We start from the raw sequence: 13,868 nt of genomic DNA on the forward strand, positions 1-13,868 counted from the left end.
GGGGTAGGGAGTTGGAGGCCAGCCTGACCAACATGGTGAAATCCTGTCTCTACTAAAAATACAAAATTAGCCGGGCGTGGTGGCATATGCCTATAATCCCAGCTACTCGGGAGGCTGAGGCAGAATTGCTTGAACCCAGGAGGCGGAGGTTGCAGTGAGCCGAGATGGTGCCATTGCACTTCAGCCTGGGCAACAAGAGCGAAACTGAGTCTCAAAAAAAAAAAAAAAAAGTTTCATTGAATAATTTTTTTTTTAACAGGGGACCTTTTTCTGGTCTGACCCCCAGCCCCCCCACCTACCTACCTAAGAAACTGGAGTGGATATGGGGGAGAATCTTCATCAGAAATGGGGGAAGCAGTACAGGTTCATGTTGTGGAAGGTGGGCGACTGTCCCTTCCCAGTGACCATCCCCTACAGGGCTCCCAGAACACTGGAGCCAAGCAGACACCCCCAGCAGAGAACTGGAGACTCTTGTCTGGAGAAACAGAATAGCCTTAGAGAAAGGCCCCTCAGGTTCTGATGTCTCAGCAGTCTCCATCCAGCTGCCCTTCTCCCATCTCAGTGCACTTCCCCTAAAATGCACACCCCGGCCTGGGAGCGGGGGCCCAGAGAGGGCTCACCAGCTTCTCTCATGTCATAACAATGGCCAGATACTGCAGCGGCACTGAGCGTGTTAAGTCATTCTTGCCTTACCATAAGCATGGTGCCATTATTGTCCCCCACTTTACAGACGAGGGAACCATGGCCTGGGGGGTGAGGAGAATCACTCAGCAAGGAAGTAGAATGGAGAATAGAATCCCAGACGCTGGACTGCAGAACCTGGCCTTCCACTGGGCTAATTGAGGGAGGGGTGTCTGCGGCCAACAGCCTCCAGAGGTCTGGGAGCAGGGCATCACTGGTGGGACTTGGGGGTCACTCACCACTCGTGGGTGAGGAGGTCAAACTCCCCGTACAGCTGGCCCATCGTGATGGACTTGGGGTTGAGCACGTAGTAGTTGACAGCCTCGTACATGCCACCACTGATGGATGGCTGCCCTTTCAGTGACGTCATGGCAGCTGCCAGGACTCTGTAACACTGGGAGACGGACCGCCTGAGAGTGAGGCTCCCAGAGAGCAGGGCTGGAGTGGGCTGGGGACCACGGGGCGGGGAGGGGTATTCTATGCCAAGGGGCACAAATGGAGGCCAACCCCTGTTGAAGCCGCACCCCCTGCAGGCCCACTGTCTGGACACTGGCTGCCAAGCTTGGCTCTGCTTACAGTACTCTTGCCAGAGCCTGTGGGCCCGACGAGCATGAGGCCGTGTCGCACCACCGTGGTCTCGTAGAGCTGGATGCACTTGGTCAGGAAGCCTGGGGGACATGGCATGGGGCCCAAGGGTCAGAGCATGGGCTTGGGTCCTGGCCACACCACTAGCTTGTGTGACCTTGGGTGAGTCACTGCACTCCCTGAGCCCCAATTTCCTCATCTATAAAATGAGGACGGTGGTAGCACCTACATCATAGGCAAGGGCAGGTGAAGCCTAAGCACAGAACTTGGCACAGGGTAGAAACTCTGTAAATGCCAGCCATTCTTTCCACTGTGACCACCATTCCTTCACAGCCATTGGTCAGGTGGTCAGCCTTCACCAGCTTGCTCAGTGTCAGCTGTCACAGGCCCCAACTTCAGCCCTGGCCTGCTGAGAGCACCACCTCAATTAAGTGCTGACTCCTATGAGCAAACTTCTTAGAGACAAGATCCTAGGGTCAGTCAGGAGCTATAGAGACAGCTGCCAGCAGGCAGAGACCAGGTCCACGGGGTAGGGAATAAATGCCTCCCTTTGGCCCAAGAAGGGTGGTCTCTGCCAAAGGGATAGGGCCCAATTAGCCAGGGATGGCGAAGGTGACCTAAGGCTGTGAGGGAGAGAAGAGTTTGAGGCTTCATTCAACAAGCCTGCTGGGGTCGGGGGTGCAGGAGGTGACCAGAGGAGGAAGCATTAGAGCCGCATGTGGAATTGAAGCACAATGGAAGGCACCTGGGAGAGGCCTTGCAGGGCTGAGCAGGAGCACATCAACTGCCCGGGGCCCCAAGGAGGGCCCTGAGTGGCCAGGGTGACCGGCCATGGTTTCCCAGAGAAGCTCCCCCTGCAGCCCCACCAAAGGACCTGCTGGAGGGGGTGGCCGGCTAGGGATGAACTGAGACCCTCATCCTACTATGAGGAGTGAAGGTTTGGGATGAGAGGGAGTCTATTTGAGGGCAGTGTGTCCCACAGCCCTCCCAGACACGTGGTGGCCTTTGCAACAAGTCAGTGAAGGAAGGACCCAAATGTTCTTTTTTAGCGCGATGATGCCAGGGGTGTCACTCAACAAGGAACATGGGCAAGTCCCGCTAGTGGGGTGGAGCCAAGAGGCCTCTGGAAGAGGTGAGTAGTGGCTGTGGTGAAGTGGCCTGGGGTGCAAAGAACATGGCCTTGAAGCTCCAGTCACACCCCAGTGAGGTCCAGGCCCTGATGAAGCAAGGCCCAAGAGAAGCCTGGGGCTCTCAGCCCACACGGGAAGGAGGGCCTGGGAAGGGGACAATGCCTGCTTCCCCACCACCAGGAAGGTTTTGGTGGAGACTGGGCCAGGACATCTGCCCTACCCCTGGATTGCTCGGCTGAGAGCCTGGGCCTGCAGCACACTTGGCCAGGTGTGAGGGCCCCAGGGGCTGGACTGTCCTGTCTCTGTCTCCCTGACCTGGACTCCAAGGTGGCCAGGGCCAGCCCTTCAACGAACACTCAGGGCCCAAGGCTCACCCTCCACGTCCTTGAGGTTGCTGTTCCTGCAGGCCTCGCGGATGGCCTCGTCCAGGATGCCATAGTCCGTGTCCTCCTCCTTGATGGTGGGAAACAGGTCGGACACGATCCCAGAGAAGAGCTTGAGGTCCTCCTGCAGGAACTTGGGTACATTCACGTCACGGATGGCCCGGAGGCAGATCAGCTCCTGCAGCAGGTGCCAGCCGAGCCTTCAGGGCAGTGGGCCAGCTGCCCTCCAGCTGCCCAGGAGCCCTCCCAGAGTTCCACTCCTGGAGCACTGCTGGGTGGAGCTCACCTCATTCATGCTGGGGTTTTCTCGCTTGAGGTTCCCAGCAGCCGAGATCACAGTCTTCACGGCTCTCATCCCGAAGTCATAGTGATCCTGTCACCATACAGAAGGAGGCATGGGATGGGTGAGCACTGTCCCTCTCCGAGTCTTCTGCCTGGAACACGCTGCCTCCCACCTGGCAGCTGGCCAATTCTCATCACCAGCTCACAGCACTTCCCTTGCAGTCCTGCTGGGACCACCTACATGCCCAGCCTGGGCAGATGCCCCTTCTTTGGGCTCCCCAGACACCCTGTACTTTACTGTCCCGATAGCCCCCTCCTTTATCTGATACCCATCCTGCATCCTTTGATCACTGTCCCAGCACATGGCCAGGGGCAGGAAGGCACTCTAGCTGTGCTGGAAAAGCGAATGAAGGAGTTTCCCATCCGTGCAACAATCAACTTGGCCTTGATGGCCCTTGAGCTTCCTTCTAACATTCTCCCATAACATCTCTCCAGACCCATCTTTTTGGCCACACCACAGTGGTTTTTTCCCTAGCCTGTTTCTCTTCATTACACAGTAAGTGTGTTGGAAATAGTTAAATTAATCATTCTGCCCCATGGTGCCCAACCAAGAGGGCTCCATATAGACCCAATCCATAGACTAGCATATGTTCCAGAAATCTTGGACTTGGAGCCGCATGAAGAGGCTGGGCTTGACTTTGGGTCATTTCTACTTGGGAAGGGTTGAGTGCATTTCCAAAACCATGTGGGATAGTTGCTCTGATTGGGGGTGCGGAGCATTTTGGAAAGAAGGGTGTGTGGGAGCGCCGGCACCTAGGAGTGCACCGTGATGAACTGCCGCTGCTTTTCCTGGTAACAGGCTGCATCTTTTCTAGCTCATAGATTTTGGTGGACTGCATCTGGCCAAAGATAATACTGATTACCCCTGACCACAGTCATTGGTGTTCATGGATGAACAGGTGACCCAGAGAAGGCCCATTAGGGTGACACCAGGGATATTTTTCTGAAATCATGATGGAAAACAAAGTTGCTAGCATGTCAGCCCAGAGGTGGGACTCGTCTCTGCTGCTGCAAAGTGGGGGCCTGCCTGGGAACCAAGCTGAACAGGAAAGCTCATCCACCAGCACTGGTGCCTGGGCCGCCCCATCTGTCCTTAGAATCTGGGCTCAGCACACTGAGTGGAAGGATGGTGGTGCTGGGAGGCTCGGAGGGCCTGGTGTCCTGTTCTGGTCCCCACGAGGCCCAAGTGCACTTGCTTCCCAGCCTGGGGTTCTGAAGCTCTTGGTGCCCTAATGATCGAGGCTCTTGCACCTGAACTAGCCAGATGGGCGTCTGTTCCTGGCTCCTGCTCCAGCGCTGCTGTGTACTGCATGAGCCTGGCCAGACCTTTAGCTACCTAGGACCTCAACGTCCTCAACTGACAAATGGGCATGTAACTCCTATCTCCAAGGATTGCTGGGAGGAGCCCACAAGGTAATGCCTGTAAAGCACTGGGCATAGAGCCTGGCCCTCAGCAGGTGCCCTGGAGGCTGGGAGCAGGCAGAAGTTCTCAGACCCTGGAACCCCATCAGGGCAGGACCGCACCTGGGAGCTGAGCTGCTCAGAAGACAGCTTGAAGGTGGTTGTGATCTTCTTAGCCAGCACACTGGCCTCATTAAAGCCAAAGGAATAGAGGGAGATCTCAGCGATCATGGCGTAATCTGGAACCATCATGGCCACGGGTCGGAAGAGCGCCTGGGGCACACGGTGCACATGTGAATAGCAGACAGAGCTCACTCCCAGAGCACCCTCAGCTTCACCCGGCCCTCCTCCCCAACGCGCTGGGACTCTCTGCTGCACCAAGCCTGCCACAGCTGAGGCTTCCACTCCCCTGAGGCTGGCAGCTCTGCCATTGGAGTGGATCCTTTGTGTTGATCCAAACCTGCCCCCACATGACTCCCAGGAGATGCCCCTCTTGGCTCCTGTTTTCCTATTTCTCCTGAAGGCCCAGGGTGAACCGGTCTCATAAGATTCCCCCTCCACACCACATCCCTAGGCAGCCTGACTTCTCCCATGAGAAGCACCCTGAGAACAAGTTTGAGGCCCTGAGGCCTCCCCTCCATGGCTAGGGGACTGCCACAGGGAATCACAGTCCCTGGAGTCCAAGCAATTGTGTCCTTGCATAAGTGACTTAGCCTCTCTGAACTCAGGCCAGAGCTCTGGTGCTTCCTGGGCCACTCTGGGCCTGCACTTGCCTTCAGATTGTCAGGCAGCTCCGTGCGGCCAGCGTAGCCTGGGTTCATGGTGATAAACACCGCGCAGGATGGCACCAGTGGGATCTCCACACCCTCAAACATGAAGCGTTCCACCTGCAGCAGGGAGAGGCTGACTTGCCTGGGACTAGGGTGCCCAGCCTTGTCCTCTCCTCTGAGTGGACCCCTTGTCCCCTGGTGATGCCCCTGTCCTGGCTGTAGCTGGTAGGCCAGGCCTGGACCCCTGACCATGGGTTGGACCCTCTCTCAGGATCTGGCCTGAAACCTCAGGCTCCAGTGGCTGGCTGCCCATGGCCTCCTAACTCCTGGCTTCAGGCCCTTGGAGGTCTCCACATCTCCTGCTTCCCACTCACTCCACCCTCAATTCCCCAGCCCCAAGCAAGCTCAGCCTGACTAGGGGAGTTGAGGAGGAGGTAACTGCCAGCCTCTCAGCTCTTGTCTCCAGAACAAGGTTCCTGGCCGCCCTGCACGTGGCTAGAGAGAGGACTAATGCCTGGGGCTTTCCATAAAGGTCAGGATGTAACGAGGAGGGGACTCCTTCATCCCCCGCAGCTTGGCCTGGGAGCTGCCCACAGACTGGGGTGAGGGTGTGCCCCCTGGGACAAGAGAGGCTGGACCCAGGGCGGACCCTAGCGCCTGGCTTCTCAGCCTGCAATGGGGAGCAGTATGGTGGCACGAGTGTGGCAGATCCAAGGGAGTAGAGCGGCGCCCCCAGGCTCACCCGCTGCTGTTGCGCCTTCTGGATGGTGGTGATCTGCTGCGCCACCACAGACAGCACCTCAATGTCGATGCGATTGAACTCGTCGAAGCAGGCCCAGGCCCCGGCACTGAGTGAGGCCAGAACATCGGATGGGGCACATGTGTTCAGAGCCCAACCTGGGCACCTCCCTCTGAGGGCCCCCTCCAACTCCACTCAGGAGGAAGCCCTCAGGGACAATCTCCATCAGCTCAGTCTTCAACCCACTGCCACTCCCCACCCCACTGCCCCCGGGACCAAGCCCTGATGCCTATTAATCCCTTCTGTCCCCTCCACCATCCTTTGAGGCCCCTCTCAGGCAATGTCCTCACCTAGCCCTCCCCAAGGAGAGTTTGGCTGTTCTACCCCATCCTGTGCCACCCTCAGGCCCAGCCTCACCTGGCCAGCCCCTTAAAGAACTTGCCCATGGCCATGAAGTCAAGCTGGTCAGAGCAGTTGAACACAACGGTCTGTATGGCCAAGGCCTTGCCCAGGTCTTTGGTGGTCTCAGTTTTGCCTGTGCCAGCCGGGCCAGCTGGGGCACCCCCAAACTTGAGGTGCAGGGCCCCGGTCAGTGTCAGGTAGCACCTGCAGGAGAGCGAGGAGGTGGGCTCGGGCTGCACATAGCCTAGACACTCCCCCTTTCCTTGAAATTTCCTGTGGGCTTGGGCCTCTAGCTCCGTTCCCCTCTGGGGGGCCTGGGTGTGCCCAGCCCGGCTCCAGGGTCAGGACTGGAGCCTGTGGACACCTGCCCAGCGTGTTCCTTGTCCCACTTCACTGCCCTGCCCAATTTTGCCCAGGGACCCCTGGGGATGGCCAACATGTGGCCACACTTGACTTCCCTCACTCAAAACACAGCTTGAAAATCCAGCTGGTGCTAGACACAGGCAGCAAGATGACGTGACTGACTGAGGTAGGAGAGAACTATTAGAAAAGGGCTCACCCATGATGTCTCTCAGCTCAGTTCCTTTGGCACATTAAAGGAGGAATTGACGGATAAAAACAGGAAAGTGCATACCCATTAGATGCTCACTGAGTGCCACACGTGTGCTGAGAGCTCTACATGTGTCAGCTCATGAAGTTCTCATTACCACCCTGAGGAGGCCTCAGAGGAAACTCAGGCACAGAGGGGTCAAGTCACCTGCCCGAAGTCACTCTGCTTGTGACGGGCAGAACTGAGATCTGAGCCCAAAGCCCTTGGTCTTAACCCTGCTCTGCTCTGATGGACTAGATCACCCCAGAGTGGCCATGGTCCCTGGACTCCTGGGCCAGAGAGAACTGGAGGGAGGGTGGGAAGGAGCAAGAAGGGAACGCTCACCTGTCGGTGAGGGGCGTGATCACCAGCCTCCCACTGTTGCCCAGGTACTCGTAGCCATAGATGAACTCAGCATTCACAGCACGGATATACAGGTCATTATTTGTCCAGTAGTACCTGGTGGTGCAGGGAGATGGGGGCCTGGCTATGGAGCTGTGGGCCACTGGGCAGGATATATAGTCAAGGAGAGAGAGTTTTTTTGGGACTGAGGGCATCAAGGCACACATGCCCAGCTTGTCCCAGAGCCTCGAGGACAGGGACCAGCTTATTGCTAACTGACTTTCCTCTTTTCCCCTGCCCCTTCCTGGCAGCTGCTCTGGCCCTGGGGGCGCCCCCCACATCCTCACCTCAGCTGTGAGATCCACTCGAAGTCATTCACGCTGACCACGTTCTCCTGGATTAGCTTGCTCACCACATCCTTGGCGTGGACCTCAATGACGATTAGTGCTGACAGCACTGCCCGCTGCATACGGGACAGCTTCCCTCGCACCAGGGCCACCAGATCACTGAGCTGCAGGAGTGGGGGGCACTGTCAAAATCAGGGTACCACGAGGAGGCTCACCCTCCCCTTTCATAGAGGGTGGGCTTCCACCACGAACGGTCCCTCTATCCCGGGGGGCTCTGATGGTCTGAGTTGGGAGGGAAGCAGCCAGGCTGGGGGAGGAAGGAAGTAGAATGGAGGCACATGCCTGGTGTCTGCCTCCCTGCAGCATGTGGTGCTGTCTGAGCCCTCAATGCCGGGAGGGGGAGCCTGGCAAGGTGCCGGAGCACAGGGCAAGGGGTACCTGCGGTACTGTGCAGGAGGGACCAGGCGCATGGCTCCCTCACTGACCCTTGGGGAGGCGGCATCGCCTCAGGCCCATCCTTCCTGTGGGTGGCTGGTTGTAAGACACTTCAAGGGTGTCTGACCTCTCCTTTAGACCCAACCCTGGGGCTCTTCCAGGCTCAATATAGGAAAAAGCTCCTGGACTGGACTGGGACTGGGCCCTCCTGTGCCATGTTGGGGGTGGAGGGGGACAGACAGGGGTCCTCTTGACTCCAACCTGCTGGCAGAGCTGGGGGAACAGCCGGCTTCTGAGGTCGCCGGCCTCCAGAGCCTCTGCCACCTCCATGGTCCAGTAGGTCTGGCACCCAGCGATGGTCACCTGGCCAGGCCAGTTCAGAACCCACTGGGTCCTGAGCATCTGGGAAGACAACATGGGCAGGCTGACCTGGACAGCTGCAGCCCCAATCCCGTTCTCTCTTCTTCCTCTGAATGCTGTCTATGCTCTGGCCTTTCAGACTTGACTCCAGTTGTTGATGCCACCAGTCCCTCTAGAGCAGGGAAGCCCTTATGCTCTGGGCTTCTCGGGGTGGCAGAGACATCTCTGAACTGACTCTGCAGGCTGGGGAGTCACCTAGAGCCCAGCTGCAGGTCACGGTCATAGGGCTGAGAGAAAGACTACAGGAGAGGGCCCAGCCTGGAGCCTGGCACCCAGTGAGTGCTGGGAACGGAATAGCCGTCCCGATGATCATTAGGAGTGAGTCTCACTTTATGGAGTGTGTACAGAAAGGAAAGTCTTCAGAGTCCCTCCTGAGCCCCCAGGGCCCTCATGGCTGCAGCCTGAGGACGAGGCCGGCTGGAGCAGGAGAGCACTGAGAGGAAACAGAGGGGCGCAGGGGTGGAAGACTGTATGGGCTGCGGGAGGCTCACCGTGGGGTAGGCCCTGATGGCCCTCTCAATGATGTCGTGCACACTGGCCTTCATGCTGCGCTCTACCTCCTGCAGCCAGTCCTCCACGTTGCTAGAGGGGTAGATGGAGAAGGACAACTGCACCTCCTCCCCCTCGGCCGAGTACATGTGCGTGATCTCCAGGTCCTCCTGGAACAGCAGCTGCGAGCAGTGGGGGAGCAGAAGTGGGGTCACCTCTGGTATGCCCAGATGCCCTGGCCACCACAGCCCCAGCGCTGAGCCTGCCCGGTGCCCTCCACCTCAGGAAGAGAGCCCTGACTTCGCGTCCCCCCGAGAGTCTATCTTGGCTGGGCCTTCCCAGGCTGGATGGCCTGCCTTCTCCCCAGCAGTGTTCAGGCCCCAGCCCAGGCCTGGCATGAAGCAGGTTTTGGGGAAGGAGGCTGACTGCCCTGCATGTCCCCAGCCTCCCAAATAGATAAGGGAAGACAAAGCAGGTCACAGGCCTCTGGCCTCATGGGTTTTGCAGTGTGCTGGGGAGACAGGGAGCCCCTGGTGAGTTGGAAATCCAGGGCTCCCAGCCCTGAACTGGAGATTCTGCAGTTGACCTTCCTCCCACAGGCCCCGGGGGTGTCTCCAAAGACCAGGAATGTCATTTGCCACGTTTCCTGCTAAAAGAGCTCATCAAAAAAGGAGAGAGGTTCTCCCTGGGAAGATGCCCCATGCTCCTGGCCCTGAGCCCCGGGCCCTGCTGCCCACCCGGGCGATGTTCTCGAAGCACTTGCGCAGGTGTGGCTGGACGGCCGTGGGGTCCTTTGTCTGTGACAAGATCTCTAGTAGTTCGTCATCTGACAGGAAGTAGAATCTGCCAGGGGAACAGGGGTGAGGAATCGGGTCGTGCAGGCTCCCTGGGCCCCAGCTGCCCCAGCACTACGGACATCCCCGCACCCTAGCCTGAGCAGGGCCCTGGACGCCTCAGCCTCATGGGCAGGCAGTGGTGGAGTGGGCATGGGCCAAGTGGCGCCCACCTGGGGAAGGCACTCCGCTTGGTCTCCAGATACTCGCTGAGGCCCTTCTGCACCAGGTCCAGAATCTTGTTGCAGTCTCGCAGGCTGTCCAGCATCCTCAGGTCGGAACACACATTGATCACCTGCAGGACCCAGGCCATGCACAGAAACGGGCGGTGAGCATGGTCCAGGTAGCAAGGCAGGCTCGTCCCAGAGCACCCTCACCAGCCAGAGCCCCTCAGCAGGGACTGGGGAGGAAGATGCAGAAAAATTCTGCCTGAGCCAGTGGCTACATCCATCAGCCCCACAGAAAAAATTCTATGGTCAAACAAGTTAGAGTTAAACAAAGCTAAAGAGTTTGCTTTGCTGCAGGACTTGTCAGGGCTTCTAAAATGCTAATATGGGCCGGGCACGGTGGCTTACGCCTGTAATCCCAGTGTTTTGGGAGGCTGAGGCAGGTGGATTACCTGAGGTCAGGAGTTCAAGACCAGCCTGACCAACATGGTGAAACCCCGACTCTACTAAAAAAAAAAAAGAAAAAAATCAGCTGGGCGTGGTGGCACATGCCTGTAGTCCCAGCTACTCGGGAGGCTGAGGCAGGAGAATGGCGTGAACCCGGGAGGCGGAGCTTGCAGTGAGCCGAGATTGTGCCACTGCACTCCAGCCTGGATGACAGAGCGAGACTCTGTCTAAAAAAAAAAAAAAGAACAAATCCCCAGTAAGCCAGCTACCAGCTTTTTCTGTGTAGGGAGGGAAGAGACTAGGAAACTACGTGACCAGGGCCCTTGGGCATCCCAGCTGCCCCTCCCACCCCCGTTGAGCTTGCCTCCCGGTTCTCATAGGCATTCTTCATGATCTTCTTCCAGATCCGCTCCATGGTCTGGTAGCGCTTGCTCTCCACAGGCAGCTGCCGGTTGATGTCCTCAGAGCTAAAGATGGGCTCCAGGTAGAGCCAGGACCGCTGACAGTTCAGCCATTCCTCCAGAACCTCCTGGGGAGGGGAGGGGCAGGGAGGGGTGTGATATGGACTGTCAGGGTCCAAGCTGGGGTTTGTCCCCATGACTGAGACATTTCACCCCACCAGCATGTTGGGCAGAGCACTGGACACCAGAGCCAGTGTCTACAGGGAGATTTCTAGATGGTGCTGTCATCTGTGATACTCCAGGGAACAAAGAGGATACAGGGATGCCTGCCCTCCAGAGAAGTCCCACATCCCCACAGGACACCCAAGCCTCCAAAGGAGCTGGGGGAGCTGCTCTTCCAAAGGAAGGAACACACCCACGCCAGCAAAGCCTGCAGTGATAGGAAAGACTTGGAGCCTGGGAGACAAACCAGCCTCCTTCCTGGAAGGACTTCTGGGTCCATGACCCCAGGATTCTCTGAGATCCAATGGGTCTTGAGTGTGAGAGTCCTAAAATACTCTCTGAAACATGAGTCCAAGGGTGAGACATCTTCAAAATGAGCCATTTCCCCCTTCTGCCTCCAAAATCCCAATTCAGGATGTATCTCTTGTCTTCTCGCATCAGCGCAAACTCACACACTCATCCATTTCTTCCTCATGGGATGGGGGTCACAGTCAGCAGTGTCAGCACTGTGCCAGGCCCTGGTGGGCACTAGGGGAAATAGAAGGGAACGTGGCCTGGTCCCTTCCCTCGAGGGGCCCACAGCCCACTAGGGAGTCAGTTCTGCCTCTGAATCATGGACCCAGCATGTGTAGTGGACTCCGTAAGAGGCACTGACAATGGCCTTGGTGGGAACCCCTTGAAGGAGGGTGAGGGAGATTTGGCAAGGCTGCTTGGTGCTGGGCCTTGGAGGAGATGGAAGGCGGGCATCGAACTCCAGGTCGAGTGGACAGTGTGAGCAGAGGGAGACCTGGGACAGTGCTGACCAGCTCAGGCCTCTCTGGGTGGTCCAGGCACACAGAGGAGCCCTCCTCACTTGCTTCTGGCCTTCACCGGAGGTCTCTGAACAGCTCCCAGGGAGGCCAGGGGAAAGGGATATCACAGTCACACCTGCAGGCTGGCCCTGGGACTGCCCTCCAGGGCTCTGTGGGCAGCCCTTGCCTCTGGCCTTGAGAGCCCAAGACAAGCACAGTCCCTGGTGGCCCAGTCCCCTCAACCAAGGTAGCTCCAAATGAGACGAGAATGGAAGCTCAGGACAGGGTTGGAAAGGGTACTGAGGTGCTCTGGGGCCTTGTGATATCTGGCCCAGAAAGTGTCAGTACTGGAGATCCTGGTTGTACCAAGCTCAGGCAGCCCTGGGGAGGCCGGCTGGCAGTTCTCAGGCCCATCCTCAGCCACATTTTGGGACCAAAATACTGCCCCTACACACCCTTATCTGCCTCATTCAGTAGCTGAACCTCATGGATGGAGAGCCCATCCTAGTTGCCCCCCTCTGAATGCACTGGGGCGGGGTCTGCCAGAGAGCCAGGGCTGTGTGAATAGGGGCAAGGCACTGCGACGCTTTGAACCCCACCCGGAGACCATCAGTGACACCTGTGGGCCGGGCTCTCTGAATTGGGGGAGCAATAAGGGAAGGACTGGGGGGAGGGCCGACCTGGGTCAGCTTCAGTTTGTTCTCCCAGGAGTTGATGCGCTGCTCAAAGGGCTTCTTGTAGGGTGAAAATGACATGCTCTGGGTCATGACGATGTGGTCGTCCAGCAGCTGCGAGGCCTCGTCCGGGCTCTTCAGGATGTAGGTGTCTGTCGCCTTGTAGGGCAGTACATTGAACAGGATGGTCGACCACTCCTTCTCCATCTTGTCCAGTGCCTGGGGTGGGGGACAAGCCAGGCTGAGTCCCGGGAGGAGCTGGTCCTGATGCTGTCTGACCAGCCCTGCCCAGGGAAGCAGCAGACAGTACCTGGCCATGACCTCCACATGGCCCCTCTGACAAATACTCTCGGCTTGTTTGGCAACAAGTCCCATGTGAGCCCTTGTCTGAATTCAGGGCCAATTCACTCTTTTTTTTTTTTTTTTTTTTTCCTGAGGTGGAGTCTCGCTCTGTCACCTAGGCTGGAGTGCAGTGGCACAATCTTGGTTCACAGCAACCTTTGCCTCCCAGATTCAAGCAATTCTCCTGCCTCAGCCTCCCGAGTAGCTGGGATTACAGGTGTGCGCCACCATGCCCAGATAGTTTTTGGGTTTTTATTAGAGATGGAGTTTCACTATGTTAGCCAGGCTGGTCTCGAACTCCTGACCTCAAGTGATCCACCGCCTTGGCCTCCCAAAGTGCTAGGATTATAGGCATGAGCCACTGTGTTCAGCCCATTTCACTCTTAGACATGTGCTGCATGTGGTTGTACATACATGTTGGGAGGCAGCTAAGATTAGCAGGAGTGTGGGCGCTGGTCTCACCTCCGGCATTTACTGTGTCACCCTGGCCAGCTGCTGAACTTTTCTGAGCCTTAATTGATGTATGTTTGTTTTGTTTTGTTTTGTTTTGTTTTGAGACAGGGTCTCAGTCTGTCTCCCTGGCTGGAGTGCAGTGGCATAATCACTGCTCACTGCAGCCTTGGCCTCCCAAGAAGCTGGGACCACAAGTATGTGCCACCATGCCTGGCTAATATCTTAATTTTCTGTAGAGATGGGGGTCTCCCTATGTACCTAGACTGGTCTCAAACTCCTGGGCTCAAGTGATCCTTCCTCCTCAGCCTCCCAAAGTGTTGGGATTTACAGGCATGTGTCACTGCACCCGGCCTGACTCAATCTGTTAAATTGAGGCTAATGCTATCAGCTCCTTCCCGGGGCTCTTGAGAGGAGTAACTGAAGAATAATAGCAATGGTGGACACTGTCAAGAACTCTATGTGCATTATTAACTCACTTAATAG

At 57.3% G+C, this 13,868-nt stretch overlaps 1 protein-coding gene across 2 annotated transcripts in view; it reads right to left on the reverse strand.

The window, feature by feature from the left end:
- Positions 1–13,868, reverse strand: part of DNAH1 (dynein axonemal heavy chain 1) — a 90,596-nt gene that overhangs the window by 32,473 nt on the left and 44,255 nt on the right. For both annotated transcript variants that reach the window (XM_031663302.1, XM_031663303.1), the window contains exons 22-37: positions 12,597–12,809; positions 10,867–11,031; positions 10,062–10,183; positions 9,793–9,898; positions 9,058–9,237; positions 8,408–8,548; positions 7,712–7,875; positions 7,368–7,481; positions 6,449–6,637; positions 6,035–6,140; positions 5,296–5,409; positions 4,646–4,795; positions 3,066–3,152; positions 2,771–2,957; positions 1,258–1,349; positions 921–1,075 (exon numbers count right to left, since the gene is read on the reverse strand). In XM_031663302.1, coding sequence (XP_031519162.1) covers positions 921–1,075; positions 1,258–1,349; positions 2,771–2,957; positions 3,066–3,152; positions 4,646–4,795; positions 5,296–5,409; positions 6,035–6,140; positions 6,449–6,637; positions 7,368–7,481; positions 7,712–7,875; positions 8,408–8,548; positions 9,058–9,237; positions 9,793–9,898; positions 10,062–10,183; positions 10,867–11,031; positions 12,597–12,809 — 2,285 coding nt within the window. The remainder of the gene's footprint in view (positions 1–920; positions 1,076–1,257; positions 1,350–2,770; positions 2,958–3,065; positions 3,153–4,645; positions 4,796–5,295; positions 5,410–6,034; positions 6,141–6,448; positions 6,638–7,367; positions 7,482–7,711; positions 7,876–8,407; positions 8,549–9,057; positions 9,238–9,792; positions 9,899–10,061; positions 10,184–10,866; positions 11,032–12,596; positions 12,810–13,868) is intronic.

Source organism: Papio anubis, chromosome 2 (assembly GCF_008728515.1).
Source record: "Papio anubis isolate 15944 chromosome 2, Panubis1.0, whole genome shotgun sequence".
NCBI classification, from domain to species: domain Eukaryota; kingdom Metazoa; phylum Chordata; class Mammalia; order Primates; family Cercopithecidae; genus Papio; species Papio anubis.